Source organism: Erythrolamprus reginae, chromosome 10 (assembly GCF_031021105.1).
Source record: "Erythrolamprus reginae isolate rEryReg1 chromosome 10, rEryReg1.hap1, whole genome shotgun sequence".
Lineage (NCBI taxonomy): Eukaryota > Metazoa > Chordata > Lepidosauria > Squamata > Dipsadidae > Erythrolamprus > Erythrolamprus reginae.
In genome coordinates this window covers 18034520-18054280 of record NC_091959.1, presented here as the reverse complement: position 1 = coordinate 18054280, position 19761 = coordinate 18034520, and the positions used below count along the sequence as shown (strand labels likewise).

The 19761-nt window shown below is 39.5% G+C and overlaps 1 protein-coding gene across 3 annotated transcripts in view; it reads right to left on the bottom strand.

The window, feature by feature from the left end:
- Positions 1-18683, bottom strand: part of PIAS1 (protein inhibitor of activated STAT 1) — an 85447-nt gene extending 66764 nt beyond the window's left edge. The window contains exon 1 of one of the 3 annotated variants that reach the window (XM_070762654.1): positions 18605-18683. In XM_070762654.1, the coding sequence (XP_070618755.1) occupies positions 18605-18628 (24 nt within the window). In that variant the 5' untranslated portion in view covers positions 18629-18683. The remainder of the gene's footprint in view (positions 1-18604) is intronic. The other 2 variants (XM_070762655.1, XM_070762656.1) reach the window with 2 other exon arrangements.
- Between the last annotated feature and the right edge of the window lie 1078 nt (positions 18684-19761).

Sequence of the window (19761 nt, the reverse complement as noted above, 5' to 3'; positions counted from 1 at the left end):
ATTTTGTTTTTTGTTGCGGAAATATTAAAGTTCCTTCTCCCTAGCCTCTGACAGTGGGAATAATACCATTAGTTGGAAGCCAGCATCTAGTGGTGTGTCAATCATTATTGTTAAACTAGATTGGCTGCCGAGTTTCAATCGATTCTGGGAACTCTTGTTCCAGCAACCACTGTTCTTTCTGTCCTTAATAATTACTATTGATGATGGAGCATATTAATACAAATCTAATAAATAAATAAATTTTGGGGGGGAGATGTTGCTGAAGTCCAAATAAACAATAATTATCTACTAGTATTCACTGATATTTTTTTAAAAATCCAAAAGGTTAAAAAATATACCTTCTATTTTTTATTCAGCAAAATGTTTTTCCACATTTAAATCCCAAGATTTCTTAATACATTTTTCCAAGTTGCCTGGAAAATCAATTTACGGTATCAAATGGATAGTTTCTGGTGTTACATTAATCTAAAACGTTCTGGATTAAAAGCTAAAAGGAGGCAAATTGCTGGGAGGGAGAGGCAGAGACAGAATTTTATTTTCTTCTGCTATCCGTTGCTGAAACTGGATGCGAGGAGGCAAGTCAATAATTATAAATGTCTGTAGAATGTTCAAATTATTAGACTTATTTTTTAAAGACTGCTTTATTATTGTTCTAGACAACTTAACAAAATGAAGCTTTTTTAAAATAAATGCTTGATCTGAAGAGGCCCAGTGTTATTGTATCTCCTTTTAAATAGCAGAGAATAATGTATACTTCCAGAAAGACACATCAATTTTAACAGCTCTGTACAAGTATAGTCTGAAATGCAACAGTGTCCTGTTTAGTATAAAGGCAGTTGAGTTTAACCCTGACTTAGTTATATTTGGAGTACATTTAAATAATTGGGAGGAGTTAGTATGATTACATTTAAGAACACTTTCTGGGATTAATATACTGCCATAATATACATTTCTCCAGTTCTTTGCTATTTCTATGGGTCAGACACACATGCACAGAAATACACAGCAAGCAGTGTATCTGTGCTGTTTGGCAAATTGCTGGAAGGCAGATTTTTCCCCCTTCTTTTCCTCACCCCAAACTAAGATGCATCTTATACTCCGGTGACTCTTATACTCTGGAAAATACAGCACATGCTTGGCTTTATTGCTTGTTATTGCCCTCTCAAATAGAAGTTTTTTAATGATAGTCTAATAGTGACATCAATTGGGAGGGTTCTCTCCCACTTCCATGCAGAATTCTTTCCTCTCTGCGATATTTATGGAGTTTCTTGCAGCACATCCCATGCAGCATCTCAATGGATTTTAAAGCTGGGCTTTGAGTTAGCTATTCCAGAATCCTCCTTTTTTGTCCAGCCATTCTTGGTTGAAGGATGCTGTCACCTTATCCTCAAGCCCCTCTGGATGGAGCATCATACTGGATTTCCATGATGATGAGCTGCAGCTGTGCTGCAAAGCAGTCCCACATCATAACATTCTACCACCATGCTTTGAAGCTGGTATGAGGTTCTTCTAGTGAAAGGCTGTATTTGGGCTTTGCCTGCGATGACTTCTAATGCTATGACAAACTACCTTTACCTCTTCTTTCCATAGCACATTGTTCCAAACATCCTGATCCTCGTGTAGGTGTTTATTAGCAAACTTTATTCTTGAACTCATATTTCCTCCTGGTACACCTCCCATGTAGGTCTAATTTGTGCAGTTCTTTCTAATGGTAGTTAGATGGATTCTGACATTAATGATGGTGAACGCTTTCTGTAAGAAAAATCTGGGATTCTTAAAGAATTCTTTCACCATCTTACATTCTGTTCTCAGGATGAACTTACTCAGAATGGTTTGGCTGGGCAAGTTGGTAGTTGTTTGAAATTTTCTTCACTTATAGTAGATTTTCAGAACAGTAGAATGACTGAAGAACAATGATTTGGCAATTTTTTAAAATCCCTAACCCTTCCCAGATTCATAGACTTCTATAATGTTCTTTCTGAAGATCTCAGACAATTCTTTTCAGCTGGAAGATACATTCAGATGATACCATGGGTGGTACTATATTCAGATGACACCGTGCACTTCAACAAGAAAAAGCAAATCGAACGAAATGTTCAGGGTTTCAGTAAGACAGGTTTCTCCCAGATCATATGTAATAATGTTCTAAGCATTTTCATCTAATCTGATGCACCTGATTCTAATTTAGGTATTTATGTTAATGGTAAATGTGGGGGTAAGTTTAGTTTTCCTATATGAAGAAATGATTTCTTTAATTATGCAATAGACTACAAAATGCAAATGATACATGATATGAATTATATCTATCAAGAATCTATCCAGGATGTTGAAATATATTGAGAAGACAAAAAATGATCTGGGATGTACTTTTTCACAATTGTCATTTTAAAAAATCCTATTCATTTTTTTTCTTATAAAGGTATCTCCTTGGTCTTTTTACCCTGAACTTTAAAATGCTACCCAATTTTCCATATTTTTGAGATTTTCAAGCTTTTGCTTTTCTTGACAGTTCTTGAAAATTAGTAAAATTTTCTTTTTATACCGTTTGTGAGGTTCTGAGAGTCTGCATATTAGCATTACAGAAGTGCTACTTGATTTTTCTGTAGCTTTCATATTTTTAATAATTTGGTAATTTGAAATATTAAGGGTATTCTGCTACACAGATGAAATTTTATGCTGCTTATGTTTCTCAGGAAGGGCCATTGTCCAATTAAATTCTGGGTGCTATGCAGCAGCTTCCTTCTGGTTCCAAGCCTTTTTGCAGAAATATTTTGTTAAATATTTTGTTTGCAGAAATATTTTGTTAAATCTTGAATAAGTTGCCATGTCAGTGCCAAGGAAGACATTTTTATAGCCTTTCCCCCCAGTTTTCCTTTGGTTTCTGTCCTTATATTAACACTGTTTCTGTAGATAGCCTCAATGATAGACTGTAGATTTTTTTAAAAAACCTCACATCAATAACAAAACTAATTTTATTAATATTCTGTTCACTACATTGTTAAACAAGGAATTTGCTAAGCAACTAAGAGAATCAATTAATGCTTAAAAACACTAAATTTATTTGTGCACAAAGCATGCTCAAATTAGTGTTGAGCTTCTTTCTGTTCTTTTAAATACGTGAGTATAGAATGTCTACACACACATTAAATGCTCCGAAGGCTTTTGAGATGTTAAAAAAAAGTTGAGATAAATCACTTTAAATTATTTCCACCTTTATTACAATATATAAGCTGTACAATTCAATGGAAAAACAAACTTTTTTTCCTTTGACTTTCACTCAGTTGCCTTTTGCAACAAAAACCGTGGTATGCAAAGAGCTTGCAAAGCATCAAAGGGCTTTGCTGAAAGGCATCAGTCAGGAGAAAGGTACAAATAAAAATTTTAAGGCATTGGATATACTATTGAAGGGACATAATAATAGTACAGTCAGTAGAATTTGACTTGCTATTTTGCTTCTGTAATAATTGCTTTGCTAAGAATTACATTGCCTTTGTCATCTGCTTCTACCAGTGATTTAACTTGTTATCTTGTTGTTTTGTATAACTCAGTGCATATTTCAAGAAGCGGGTTATTGTTAAAGTTCTTTGCAAAAATCAAAATCAGAAAAACACATAGATTCAGCTGGATTCATTAACTTCTTTATAAACATAGTAACAGATGAATTTACAATACCATTAGCAGAATTCTTCTTCAATGTAGTTGATTATCACTATTTGCGAAGAATGTGGAATGCCTGTCTGATTGATATAGACTAAGTAACCTACTTATTTGCTCAGCTTAATGAAAAGATTATTTACACAGCTTCTGTTTATCTAAGTTAATTAAAAGTCTTGTTTGTCTAAGGTAAAAAGTTAATTAGACACTCTTCTGTTTAATTAACAATCACACCTTGACATGATCTGTCTATACTATATGTTATACATTAACCATTTAGCGTTGTTACTAAAGTTTGTCAAGTTAATCTTTTGTATTTGTATGCACAAGAAATTGGTTATAAAAATATTAACAGTAAGTCCAAGAGGAAGAGAGCTTCTGAACAAAGGGACAGCTCAGCTCAGAGAGATTTCTTCCTAATTCAGACAAGCTTTGCTCAAGAAATCACGTCCTTGTGTCTATGATTCCTACAGTAGTTACAAGTAAACACAAGCAGGAGAGTTAGTTTCATTTTAGCAGAGCAGACAAGCACAGAGAGTAGAGTGGACAGAGCCATGCCCAGCCTTATGATTAAATTTTCAGTTTTGATTCTCTGCACAGAAGTGGTTAGCTCCCATTGGCTGACTTAGTTGCTATACTTATTCATTGCCTAACTTTGTTAACCTGACTCTCCCAGTTCATTAATATCTTACTAGGTATGTCATGGTTTGCCAGGGTTACATCAGCAAATACCTGTGTTGCTAAGCACTCAACCCGCGTTCCTTGCTGCATGGTCAATGCAGGGCTACAAGGCAGGCATGGGCCAGGCCCAGGGGGCCAGAGCTGGGTACTAAGCTGATGTCTGTGAAGGTATAAAAGGACACCAAACTTTCCCCACGGGGTAAACTTTCATTGCATGGTCTTTGTCTGTTTGTTGTGGAATGATCTACCCAGATCTTCTTTGTACAAACAAAAGCTGATATTTTTTCTAAGCCTCTTCTTGGCATTCTGGTGACTCAAGTACATTTTGGGACCTTACGCTATGGAACACAGTGAAGGGAATAATCAACAAATGGAGGAAAATATGGCACAATGACATTACCAAGAACTAGATGTTCCTAGATGTTCCTCAAAATTTGATAGAAAAGAAAAAAACTGATCTGAGGCTGCCAAGCGACATGAAAGAATTTCTGGCAAGTATTGGTTGTGTGCTATATGTAACAACAATCGCCCGTATTCTTCATGTGCCTGGGCTATGCAACAGGACGGCAAGATGGGAGCCATTTCTTACAAAGAAAAAACATCTAGGCCTGGCTACATTTTGCAAAAACCGACATCAAGTGCGACAAAATCATGTGGAAAAACGTGTTATGGTCTGATGAGGCCAAGATTAAACTCGTGAACTATAATTTCAAAAAGTACCTTTGGTGCAAAAACAACACTGCACCTCACCAAAGTACAGTGATCCCTCGTTTTTGCAGGGGATGCGTTCCAAGACCACCCGAGAAAAATAAATTTCCGTGAAGTGGAAGAAAGATATTTTTTCATGTATTTAACAAGTATTTGGACTTTTAAAACCCACACTTTGCATTAAACAGTCATTCTATAATGTTTCTCTATAATGAAACTACATGTGATATCCTACCAGTTTCTTTAATAAAGTGCAGTAGTACTGTAGAAGAATTTTATGAATTTTTAATGGATTTAAATTTTTTAATGGATTTAATGGATTTAAGCCCCCTTTGAAAACCCATGAAGTAGCGAATCCACAAAAGATGAACTGCAAAGTAGCGAGGGATTACTGTATGCCATACCCACAGCGAAGCATGGTGATGGCCACATATTATGCTTTGGGGCTGCTTTTCTTCGGTTAGGCTGAAGTCAAGATGGAGGGAATTATGAATAATTCTAAATATCAGTCAATTTTGGCACAGAACATTCAGACCTCTGCTAAAATGTTGAAGATGAAGTTCACCTTTCAACACGACAATGAAACATAGAAACATAGAAGTCTGACGGCAGAAAAAGACCTCATGGTCCATCTAGTCTGCCCTTATATTATTTTTTGTATTTTATCTTAGGATGGATATATGTTTATCCCAGGCATGTTTAAATTCAGTTACTGTGGATTTATCTACCACGTCTGCTGGAAGTTTGTTCCAAGGATCTACTACTCTTTCAGTAAAATAATATTTTCTCATGTTGCTTTTGATCTTTCCCCCAACTAACTTCAGATTGTGTCCCCTTGTTCTTGTGTTCACTTTCCTATTAAAAACACATCCCTCCTGGATCCAAGGTATGCCTCCAAATCCATAAAAGAATGGCTTCATCAGAAGACGATCAAAGTTTTGCAAAAGCTCAGTCAAGAGTGTGAACCTGAATGCAGTTGAAAATCACAGATTTTGTGAACAGGAGAGGCAATTTGACCAATTTGCAAGGAAGAGCAAGCAAAGGTTCCCAAGGCAATTTGTGCCATGCTGATAGCTCCTACCCCAGGACTAAATGTTGTTTTAGGAAGATGGCAGAATTCAGAAACTTTCAGAAAATTGTGGGAATAAAATATGAATCAAAACCATAAATATTTGCTAGATATGATCCCAGAGGATATAAAAGAAAGGTGCCATCATTTATTAGGATATATGCTCTTAGTGACAAGAATCAATTCACAATGACACAATACAGAAAAAAGGGAACTTTTTTCAGCATATGTTGGCGCAATGATAAGGTTTTTGGCTTTTGGCACCTGTGCACTGCCACTGACCTTGAAATGGAATGCTCAAGATATGAGCAAAGTGAAGTCTTTCAGCTTTAATTGGGAGTGGGGGAGTGGGGTTTGACAAAAGTATGGTATTACACACTGAGGAATTATAGCCATTTTAAGGCATCCAGCCCTCGCTTTGCTGTCAAACTTCTACCTCTATTTAATTTTGTAGGGGTACCTAATCCTTCCAGCCTCACAGCCTTTTCGATATTCATTTCAAGACACAAAAGATATTTCAGGACAATGGGCCACATGTAGATTTCTTTCCAATCTCACTAATACAGCACATATCCTCTTTCAATTTTATTTTAGGGTTTTTAAGTATTGTAATCAATAATTGAGACCAGCTCTGGGACTAAGCAACACAGCTGCAAACATGCAATGTTATGTGATCATGCTGACTTACAAGAGCAGTTGTGGCAGTCCCAGGCACCATCGATAGGAGATTCCCACTGGGCATTCATTCATTCATTTATATTTGTATGCCGCCCACTCCAATAGGACTCAAGGCGGCCAACAATAATTATTAAGAGCAATAAAAATACAGCAATAATAAAATAACAATATTATAAAAATACATAAGGAATAAATTTAGTCCCTGGTCATCCTCAACGCTCTTCTCTAAACAGCCAGGAAAAACCTCACCAATGGTGAGAGTGCAGCAATTGCCTCTTTTGGATTGAAAATTAACACTTCTGTTGATAGCAATAGCACTTAGATTGATATACCGCTTCAGTGTTTCACAGCTCTCTCTAAGTGGTTAATAGAGTCAGCATCTGGCCCCCAACAATCTGGATCCTCATTTTACCGATCACAGAAGGATGGAAGCCTGAGTCAACCTTGAGCCTCGTGAGATTCAAGCTGACAAATTGCTGGCAGCCGACAGTCAGCAGAAATAGCATGCAGTACTGCATTCTAAACACTGCATCACTGTGGCTCATCATCTAAACTGTGTTTTTGCAGCTACATTACACTGCTAGCTCATGTTCTGTTTGAAATCTACTACACCCACTTCTTGTTTAGCCACCAAGTTCCATTCAAACAATCTGATTGTTTATGATTATTATTATTTATAAGATTTGTATGCCGCCAGAGTATCTTCAGCAGAGCAGCTGGACAACAGCCTCCTTGCTGGTGACTCAGCACCGTCCAATGGCTACCACTCTCTTTGTCCTCCAGACCTGCCAGCTGTGCCTGTAGATGTAGAGGAGGGGCAGGATGTGGCCCTAGAGAAAAAAGTTTGCCAACCCTGTCTTTGGGCTATACAACTAAATATGCTATTATCTACAGATATGGTAAGCAATCCCTCCACAGAAAACATTAATGAAAACGATGAAGAGCAAGAGGTCAACCTTGTGAGTCCACACTGGCTGGCCCTCTTGGGTGCCTCTCTTCAATTTGATGATTTGAATCAGTGACTAGCAGGCAAATACAACTTTGAATCAGTGACTAGCAGGCAAATACAACTTTGAGCCAGATATATACCCACTTAATTATCATGCCATCCTTTTACCCCAACAAGCTAATAAGCATGTCATGGGGACTTCTCTGATACTTTGCTGGTCAGGGTCTATTCTATTCTATTCTAATTATATATTATATATTATTATTATATTATAATATTATATTTTATATGATTTTTTAATGCCGCCCTTCTCCCTAGACTCGGGTTGGCTTATAACATGTTAGCAATAGCACTTCTTAACAGAGCCAGCATATTGCCCCCACACTCTGGGTCCTCATTTTACCCACCTCGGAAGGATGGAAGGCTGAGTCAACCTTGAGCCGGTGATGAGATTTGAACAGTTTGAACAGTATTTGCAGTGTTTCCACCATTAATTCAGTAAATAATCTGAGAAAAAGACTGCTGGGGTAATATTTGTCTTTGACAAATCAATACTAAATTCTGGTAACTACGGAATAGGTCCTTAGATCAACCCATTCTAGAATCTTGCCAGGGTATCAGTATGAGGTTTAAGATATCTTCCTTATTATCTTTTTGAAGATACTGTAAGGATGTCTGCTTTCCTTCAATAATTTGTCACTTCCTAGACTTCCTGGATTTCTTCAGAATACATAATATAATAATAATAATCCTCAACTTACAATCACAATTGAGCCCAAAATTTCTATTGCTAAGTGAGACATTTGTTAAGTGAGTTTTGTCCCATTTTACCCCATTTTTTGCCACAGTTGTTAAGTGAATCACTGCAGTTGTTAAGTTAGTAACACAGCTATTATGTGAATCTGGCTTCCCCATTGACTTCACTTGTTAGAAGATCGCAAAAGGGGATCACATGACTCCAGGACATTCAACTAACGTTATGGTCCAGGATTCACCTGAGTCCTACAGAAGTCAAACAAACAAACAGACAAACAAACAAACAAACAATCAAGTATATAAACCAGTTGCTAAGTATTTGAGTTTTGTTCATGTGACCATGGAGATGCTGCAATAGTCATGTGTGAAAAACAATCATAAGTCATTTTTTCCTTGACCTAACTTTTAATGGTCACTAAACAAATCCTTGTGATTCGAAGACTATCTATATAAAATAGTTGATGGTTAGGATCCTCAGAACCTTCACATTCAATTCATTTGGTCTCTGTGATTTAAACTCATTCATACTTACCATGTTTATATTAACCTCAAATTTCAGTCCTGCTTCTCTAAGTTTCCTGATGGAACAATTTTTTTTTTTAAAAAAAGAAAAGTATCTCTAGGGTAAAAGCCAGTTCCCATATCTCCACTTTTGCCACCAAGCTGTCTGCCTTATTTTGCATTTTAGCCATCTCTGTGTCACTTTATTTAAATCTCCAGAATTAATGGCTCAAATGGAAAATTAACATGAACCCCATAACATTTTGGAATAGTTTAATAACATGAATTCCCTTCCTCACTGCATTGACAACTTTCATATGGCTTGTGATTTTCAGCTTCTTTTGACTTCCTGCCACTACTTCTAGAATAGCCTTTTTTCATGATTTAAAGCTCTAATAGTCTCAGACTTGATATATAAGGTTTGGATATTAAAAAGATACAGCCAAAGTAAAATTAATGTGAATTTAAATATGTCTTTATTTTTGTATTTACTATTAATGTAAACATCCCTCAAATTAAATTCTCAGTTATCTGACATCAAATTATGCTCTCTCAAATTGTTTTTTTATCAGCGTCTTTGCAGTTTCTCTTCCAACTACTTGGTATTCTTTTCATTCTCATCTACACATACCTGATTATAAATACTATCCTAAAAAGCTCCATTTCTCTCAACGAAATGTTTACACCAAAAAATTAAAGTAAGTCCTTGCCTCCAAAAGCAAGCATAGGTTACTCTTTATATGGAACATCTTTAATCTAACAAAAACATTCTGAAAAATATGCAGATTTTACTAAAGAGTGAATTAATTTTTAAAAATCCACCAATAACCTTGTAAACATAATTGAAAGGTACTTTTAATTAAGCATGAAACCCTTCAGACAGAATGTAAACTATTATTATTATTATTATTATTATTAATTAGATTTGTATGCCGCCCCTCTCCGAGGACTGAGAGTTTGTTTATATTTACATGTGCATAAAATCTGCATTCTAATTTTTATGGCCTATTCCTGGCCTATTTTTCCATAGTAATGCAAAGCTGTTTATTTGACATTTGCACTAGTAGCATGGAAGAATAAAAACTTTTAAAATCTCTATACAGTATTTAAAAGCAAAATGCACTCACGCTGCGATCACAAAGTCTCAAGAACCATAAAGCCTACAAACTTGAAATTTGGCACGTATGTTCTTCTTGGCTTTTAGGTGCTCGCTAAAAAAGGATTTTTCAAAACAACCATCAGATAATTAATATTTCTTATATTATTATTATTAACACACTCTGATGCTATTAGACATTCTTCTCTCCCTCCCAACCTGAAAATAACTCCAGAGAGAATGGGATAGAATAGGAGCGGCTTCTGTGGAACAGGCCTGAGGGAGAGAAGGGAATAGGATAGGGGAGGATTCTGTGGGGCAAGGTTGAAGAAGAGAAGGGGATAGGATAGGCTTGCAGGGGTAGGCAAAGTTGGCTCTTCTATGACATGTGGACTTCAACACCCAGAATTCCTCAGCTAGCATGATTGGCTCAGGAATTCTGGGAGTTGAAGTCCACAAATCATAGAAGAGCCAACTTTGCCTACCCCTGGATAGGGGAGGCTTCTATTGGGCAAGGCTGAGGAAGAGAAGGTGATGTGTCAATTTATCAAGCCCGATCACATAGTTTCATGGCAGAGCACGGGTATTCAACTACGGTAGTTACAGATACTGGCCAATTGCCTCTGAAAACCAGGGTTCATTTAAATTGATTTTATTGTATAACACACTTCAGAATTTGAAACTGCACTATAAATAACTAATTTTAAGTTCCCCAATGGAAAATCTTCAATATATATATATTTTTAATCAGAGACTGAAATTGAGGAGTGGAGAGTTGTTTCTTTAAAGAATAAGCCCATTGCGTGTTTGGAAAATGTGTGGCCATATCAGCTGGCCAATGGCTAGAATTTATTTGATTTCTGTGTCAAATCTTTATAAAGTTTTATTTTTGTTCCCCCAATATAGCGGCTCATCAGTTCAGAGTGCTATTATCTATTTATTTTCAAGTACTTTTATGCCTTTTCCATAAAAATGAATCTAAGTGACTTACTGTAGCAGTACACCAAAGACCCTCATTCAAAAATACATATACAGTGTTCCCTCACTTTTCGCGGGGGATGTGTTCCGAGACCACCCGCGAAAGTCGAATTTCCGCGAAGTAGAGATGCGGAAGTAAATACACTATTTTTGGCTATGAACAGTATCCCAAGCCTTCCCTTAACACTTTAAACCCCTAAATTACAATTTCCCATTCCCTTAACAACCATTTAGATTATTACTCACCATGTTTATTTATTAAAGTTTATTTAAAAAAATGTTTTTTAAAGGCAGACGAAAGTTTGGCAATGACATATGATGTCATCGGGCGGGAAAAACCGTGGTGTGTGGGGGGGGGGAACACAAAGTATTTTTTAATTAATTTTTTTTTTAAACCGTGGTATAGACGTTCCGCAAAGTTCGAACCCGCAAAAATCGAGGGAACACTGTAAATATCTGCAATTAAAGATTGCAAGGATCACCACAATACAACCATCACTGATGCCAACAGATACCCACCCCAAATATATTATAAGGTTTACACACCAATTGAAGCTGGTATTATTCTTTCCCTCTATAAAAATCTTTATAAATCTGATATCACAAAACTTTGGACTTATTTTCCAGCTATAAAATAATCATTAATGACAAAAACACAAAGTACCAGTGTTACAGATACCACCAAGTAACTGCTTTAATATTATAGCAAAATAAGGCAACTTTTTAAAAAGCACGCTGAAGAGTACAGAATTCCCATGTACTGTATCTCACAAACTGAACAACTAGAGCAGTTTACTCACAGTTTATAAAAACAACAGAAGATACAATTAGCCGGGGAGGGTTTTTTTTCTTTTCCATCTGAGACATAGTACCAAACTTTACAAACTTTAAAAACAATCTGGAGACAGTGTAGTAACTGGAAGCTGATGTTTACTAAGATAACATGCAGTCAACCGGAAATACCAGAAATATAATTATTGGCTTTAGAGATTGTGTGAAATATAGTGGGTTTAAATCTCGATCATATTATTTTGAGAAATCCACAGAACCTTGCCATGACCCAAGTCTTGTTGATTTACGGTAAATGGGAATTCATTGCAACTTTTCCCGGATACATCCCAAAATATATCTGATACTGTATTTGGGCACCAAATGGGGAAGCACGGACAGTACTCTGAAAAAGTCAGTTATTTTATTTTAATACTTGTATTGATGTGAAACGGACGAAGAGTTGTCATTTATACCGCTTACGAAGCCTAAAGTGGGATACTGTGTACTTTACACGCAGCGGTTTCCATGGGTCATGGAAAGTTGCAGGAGATGAAAAAATACAGCTGTTCATTCCAGCTTACTTCCTTTGGGAACTGCGTGCAACTGCAATCACAGTAACATGACTGGATCAGAATCAGAAGGAGCCAGAGTCAGTGAGAGCAATCAACCAATCAGCCTTCAGAAATTGTGGGTGCTCCATTACTGGAGGCTTTCAGAAAGAGACGGACAGCCACTTGTCTGGAATAGTACACGGTCTCCTGCTTGAACAGGGGATTGAACTGGAAGACCACCAGGCTCCCTTCCAAACGTATTATTCTATACTCCGTAAATTAAAACTCTTATTATTATTTGAAAGTTACACATAATTAATTGGCTAGACCAGTGTTTCCTAACTTTGGCAAATTGAAGATATTTGGACTTCAACTCCCAGAATTCCCCAGCCAGCATTCGCTGGCTGGGGAATTCTGGGAGTTGAAGTCCAGATATCTCCAAGTTGCTAAGGTTGGGAAACACTGGGATAGACCTCCAAGATCCTTTCCAATTCTGTTTTTCTATGTTCTCTGCAGGAAAGAGTACCACTTTCCTAAGCCTTTCTCGATCTGCTCTTACAACAGGAAGGTTTTTTTGCCCTTAGCTAAAATCTCCCTTCAGGTAATTTAAATATATTACAGTACTATCTTGTCCCAAATTACAGAGAACAGGTCTTTAGCTTTCCTTGTGTGACAGCCCTTGAGATATTTGAAGAGGATGGTTATGATTGCATTATAATTTTTTGTCACAAAGTTAAACATACGCAATTTCCACAAGCTCTTCTTATAAGAGTCCAATTCTCTGAGCATCCACATTTAGGGCATAGACTGTACAGGTGGCATCTGATGGCGCAGACTAAAACAGAATGCAGCTATTATTTTATAAGGAAATTCATATCAATATTTGATGCAATCTAAATTTGATTTTGCCCCTTGGGACATGCCACTCTTTGTGGGCCTTGCCATTCCTTAAGACAATGTTTGCCTCCCCTCTTCCAAAAAAGATTTCTCAGACCTCATTTATAACTTTACTATTCAAGAAGTGCCACCTATCTCTGAACTATAATATTAATTCAAACTATACACAATAAAATATTTACTGACCCCTCACATCCTGGACACAAATTGCTTCAACTCCTACCCTCAAAACGTCGCTACAGAGCACTGCACACCAAGACAACTAGACACAAGAACAGTTTTTTCCCGAACGCCATCACTCTACTAAACAAATAATTCCCTCAACACTGTCAGACTTTCTACTAAATCTGCACTTCTATTCTACTAGTTTTTCTCATCATTCCTATCACCCATTTCCTCCCATGTTGACTGTATGACTGTAACTTGTTGCGTATATCCTAAGATTTTAATTAATATTGCTTCTTCATTGCTTATTTGACCCCTATGACAATCATTAAGTGTTGTACCACATGATTCTTGACAAATGTATATTTTATTTTATGTACGTTGAGAGCATATGCACCAAGACAAATTCCTTGTGTGTCCAATCACACTTGGCCAATAAAAATTCTATTCTATTCTATTCTATATGCAAAGACACATAGGAAGTTTTAAAAAACTTTCAATCATGCAACAGATAGCTTCCTTGCAGATTGGAAACAGGCTTGATCGTCCATTTAAAAATGATCCCAAATATAAACAAAAGTAGCTCATTTTGAATTTAAACTACCTTCCCAAATTAAAAAAGGGAAGGGATTTTTCCCCATCTGCTCATCCTGTTAAACCTGACCAGTTTTATCCCTGCAGCAAAAAAGTCAAAAATGAAAACAGTGTGCAATTTCACAGGAATGCATCCAGTAATTTAAGGTCTCCTGGCTACCACCCTGTTCTCGGATGCTCCAATAACCATCCATAAGAGAGTTTCCTTTAAAAAGCAGATATTTACTTAGAAAACTCTACACAACTTGGATCTAGAATATCTGCCTAACCTTCCCACACAATATCATCATTGTTTTTATCCTACCTTTTTAAAATATATGTTTTGGTTATCTCAAGGCTGTGATGATACCTAACACAAGGGGGACAGTGTTGATAAAGTATGACAGGCCCAAAGTTACTCAGTCAGTATTCATGCCTAAAAAGGCCTAAATCTTCCAGTCTTCTCATTTCTAGACCAGTATTTTAAATATTAAACCTAAGAGGAGCTTAATTTTTCAAAACATGTTATATTCTTTATTGTTTGTATATCTCAAAAATTGTGGGCCCTCCATCACTGGAGGTTTTTAAGAAGAGACTAGACATCAGTTAGAAGAAGGGGTCAAATTATTCTCCAAAGCACTGGAGGGTAGGACAAGAAACCATGGATGGAAACTAATCAACGAGAGAAGCAACCTAGAACTAAGAGAAACTTCCTACAGTGAGGACAATTAACCAATGGAACAGCTTGCGTCCAGAAATCGTGGGCGCTCCATCACTGGAGGTTTTTAAGAAGAGTCCAGAATCGGTAGACAGTGACTTATCTGATATAATATAAGTTCTCCTGCCTGAGCAGGGAGCTGGATTAGAAGACCTCCAAGTCCCTTCCAACTCATTCATTCTATTCTAGAAAACTTTCAAGTTCCCTTCCAGCTCTATTCTAAATGTAAATGTGATATAAGTATAAGCATGTGCATATAAAACATTTGTAGTAAAATATTTTACAATCTTTGTAAGATAACTAGCTTCTTTTCCTACCTCAAAACAGTCAAGTCTGATAGGAACATAGGATTGGGCCATTTGGAGCTATTTGCCCACAGAACGATCACCATCAGATCAGACTTTCTCCTTCATTTACATTGTCCAAATGCATTTAGAAAGTGAGAGGAAATTTCAAATTTACTTTCACATTACTCACCACTTTCCTAATATTGGATTCAATTGTTTTACTTGGAGATGGCAAAAAGGGGGAACTACAGGCAGTCCTTAACTTACAACCATTCACTTAGCACTTGAAAAAGTGAGAGTTTAGAACCATTGCAACATCCCCATTGTCGGGTCATCAAAATCCAGGCGCTTGGCACTGGCTTCTATTGTGACACTATGTATGATGGCATGTCTTATGACCCACGAATTGCCATGCATCTGATGCAATTGAATGTATAACACCATCATCATTATCATCATGATGGCTGCAGCATTCCGGGGTCATGTGAACATTTTTTGAGACCTTCTGACAAGCAAAATCAGTTGGGAAGCCAGATTCACTTACTAAATTAATTGTAGTAATTCACTTAATTATAGCAAGAAAGGTCATTAAATGAGTCAAAATTCACTTAGCAACTGTCTTCTTCCCAATGGAAATTTTGAGCTCAATTGTTTTTGTAAGCCATACATTAAAAATATTTGTCTTCTTTTCTACATTTGCTAGATATCTTTTTATTTGTATCCCGCCTTTATTATTTTTACAAATAAGTCAAGACCATGGACATATCCCACACAAACAGGAGGCTATTTTCCCTATAACATCCCTGTGAGAAGGGTCAGATTCTAATATTTTTCTCTTCTCAATTGTTTATATTTGCTTGTATTCTGCATTTTAGTTTTAAATGTGTGCAATGTTTTAATATTTAACATTCTCTAAATTGCCGTGTTAAATGTTAAAAAAGAATTGCATATTTTAAAATGTATATTAATATCAAAGAAAGCAATAAAAAATCAATGTCAGACAGATGTTGTGGAGAGAACAGAATACCTAATGCTGGCAAATGAGCAGGAGAAAAGAAAGATAGAGGGACAGCAGGGAAAATTTCAGTCTTAAAAAGTGCTTTTAACGTTATTATTTTGAGTAACATGCTTACAGAAGGAAAGAATGTATATCCCTGGCATATAAATATGCTTTCTCCACAGGACCATGGAGAGAAAAGGAGGAATGTTTTGCCATCTAAAACAGTCAGGTTTAAAACCATTTCTTAAATAAGCCCATGATCTCAGCCAATCAGAGCCAAGATTAACGAAACAGCTCAGAGTAAATGAAAACAGATAAATGTTTTTATGCTTTACAACAGTTGGCTACAACAATGCTTGTGGATTTTTTTAAGACTCTCATTTCCAGACCATCAAAATTCCACTCCTCTCTTCAAAGCACAAAAGGCAAGGGAGGGGGTGATAAACAGAATCCATTCAAAGAGAATAGCCATCACTTTGTATACAAACTGCTGAAAGATCAAAGCACAGTTGAAGAGTCCAAATGAAAAAAAGATCTTTACAGATACCTAGAGACCCTCTGGCACTTGTATATCAAAAATCTCAAAAAGTCTCAGTGAGCACAAATAGGTTTTCAACCCATTATAACTGTCAATTATTAGATACCTGTTATCTGTCTCACAACTATCCTGTCTTCCCTTGCAGCCTCATCCCAATTTAAACCTACAACAAGCATCTAATGTAGTTTGCTTCAGCTATCGCTCTTCAGAAAACTTTCGCATTAACTCTGACTGAATTCCGATGTACAAATTTGACTTACCTTGTGGCTTATAAAAGACCAAAATTCTGCATGAAAATCTTTTTAAATTAAGCATTTCAGGCATTTTTAAATTAAGCACTTCAGGCATTTGCTGTATTTCATGAAAACTAGATAGTCATGTAATAAATGAAACTATTAAGCACTGTAACTGATTCTATCCCCCAACAAAACCCTTTTATCATCACCAAACATATGAATAATTAAGTAAAGGAAATTAATGTATTACAAAACCGTTCAATGCAATCTCAACAGGAAATCGAAACGCTAAGAACCTTATAGTTACATCAAACATTCTTTTGACAAAAGGGATATTGAAACTATTTTCTCTCGCCGGTGTGCCCATCCCTCCTCCAGCTGCCATCCCCTGGGCCCTTCAGAAGAAGCCTCCGCAGGGAAAAGGAGCTGGAGAGACCCCCCATTTGTAGCTCTTGAGTAGGAGGGAATCCAGCTTCCTTCCGCCCCCTTCTCGCCTTCCAGAAAAGCTCGGAGAAGCTCCAACTTTGGAGAGGGGGAAGAGGCAGGAAACGCATGCAAGTTGGCAGAGGGAGAAGAAGCCGAGGGAGAAGCCCCACATTCTCCACACTTACTTTCTCGAAACTCCCACCCAGAGGTGGGCTGCTAAGATGGACTGGGGACAGGTGCTTGCCCCCGTGACTCTGAGTGCTAGCGGTGCCCAGCGCAATTCTGCTACTGCACCTGGGCAGGTAGCGAAATTGCACACGGACACCCAGATGCGTGGCTCTGAGTGCTAGCGGCGCCCACCACAATTCTGCTACTGCACCAGGCAGATAGCAAAATCGTGTGTGGACACGCAGGTGCCTGGCCCTGAGTGCTAGTGGACTCGCAGTCCAGGGCAGTTCTGCTACTGCAACTGGGCAGGTAGCAAATTGCACGCAGGCACACAGGTGCATGGGTCTGAGTGCTAGCAGTGTCCAGCGCAATTCTGCTACTGCACCTGGGCAGGTAGCAAAATTGCACACGGACACTCAGGTGTGTGGGTCTGAGTGCTAGCGGACTCAGAGTCCAGTGCAATTCTGCTACTGTGGCGCACCTGGGTGTCCGCGCGCGATTTCGCTACCTGTCCAGGTGCAGTGGCAGAATTACGCTGGACTCCGCTAGCACTGAGAGCCATGGGGGCTATCACCTGTCCCCGGTCCACCTTATCACCTTAGCAGCCCAGCTCTGCGCCCCCCTGAAGGCCCCTTCTGGCCAAAATGAAAGAGGAACCACTGGACAACAAGGTGCCGCTAAACGAGGGCGGGGGTGTTTCTAACTCTTTCCCTCCGCTTCTTCCGCCAAGCATCCCCTTCCAACGTCCCGAGCCCGAGCCTTCTCCAGCCGGGGCCACTTTCCCGGGGCAAAGCCGGCACTGCTCCCTGGGGCCAGGCGAGCGGGCAGACTCGGGCGAGAGAGGACTCCCCGTATCTGCGGCAAGAGTTGGGCCCCGAGAGAGGTCCCGAGCTCGCTCCGCTCTCGGCCGGGGGAGGGTCGCGGGGGCCCCGTCTTGGCCTGCCCTCCGCGGGGAAGGAAGCGGGCGGAAGGCGGCAGGGGGCTCCGGGGGAGGCGCCCCCGGGGGTCTTTGCTTGAGGCAGCCCGGTGGGGGGGAGGGCGCCCTCCTCCCTGCCCCCTCACCCGCTCCGCGCTCGCGCCCGCCCCGCCATCTCAGAGGCGCCCCCGCCGCCGCGCGCCCCGTGGGCCCCGCCGCCCCCCCGAAACTGCCCGAGGGGGGGGCGGAGAGCGGTCGCGGGGGGGGGGCTCCCAACTGCGCCTTTACCTTTAGTTCCGCACTGTCCGCCATCTTGAATCGCGGGGCGCAAGCGCAGTGAACCCCGCCGGCGGAGCGCCTTCCCCGCCCCCGCCCCGCGCCCGGCGTTTGAATCCGCGGCGCGCGCGCGGCAGCCATTTTGTCCGTCCCATCAGGGCGGGACGTTGCTGCCCTGGAGGGGGAGCTTCCTCGTCGGGGACGGAGGGACCTGCTTGGGGGGATAACGGCCAGGGGCTGGGGGGGCTGAGAGGGGGCGAGGCGAAACCCACCATCGCTCACCTGCCCTTTTGAGGGACGAGGCGTTTCGCACCCCGGCTCGTTCCTCACTTGAGAGAATGGCTGGTTCCGTGACGTCACGGCTGCCAGCCAATGGCCGCAGAGGCATGCTGTCAGCAATCTGGAGACCCTAGGCGGCTTCTGAGGGGTCAAGGGGCTCCTCTGGGCTCCCTCAATGATCCCCATCTCCAAGGTCTTCCTCTGAATTCAGTCCTTCTGCCAGGCTTCCCTTTCTAGAGGCAGAAAGAGTCAGGAGAGCTGCAGGAAACTGGGCCAAGAAGAGAAGGACCAGAGGAGACAGGATAGCAGTCTTCCAATATTTGAGGGGCTGCCATAGAGAGGGGGGGGGGGTCAAGATTTTTTCTAAGGCACCTCAAAGCCAGACAAGGAATAATGGATGGAAACTGATTCAGGAGAGATTCAACCTAGAAATAAGGATTTTTCTGACAGAACAATCAACTAATGGAACAGAAGTTGCCTTCAGAAGTTGTGGGAGCTTCATCCGTAGGGCTTTCAAGGAGAGACATTTGTCAGAAATGATATGAGGTCGCCTGCTTTGGCAGGGGGTTGGTCTAGATGACCTACAAGGTCTCCTCCAACTCTGTTGATCAGATAAAGAAACAGGTCGAGCTGGGTTGGCAGACCTGGGGGGCACCATCTTTGTTGTTCTGAGCCGCTCCGAGTCCTTGGAGAAGGGCGGCATACAAATCTAATAAATTATTATTATTATTATTATTATTATTATTATTATTATTATTATTATTAATCTTCTCCCCAACAGTGCTGTGGCCAGGAAGAAAAGGAGCAGGAGACTTCCCTTCAGCATCCCTCAGGTAAATTCTTTTAGTCCAAAGCTGTATCAAATGTTAATGCAATCTTATTGTGTTGTC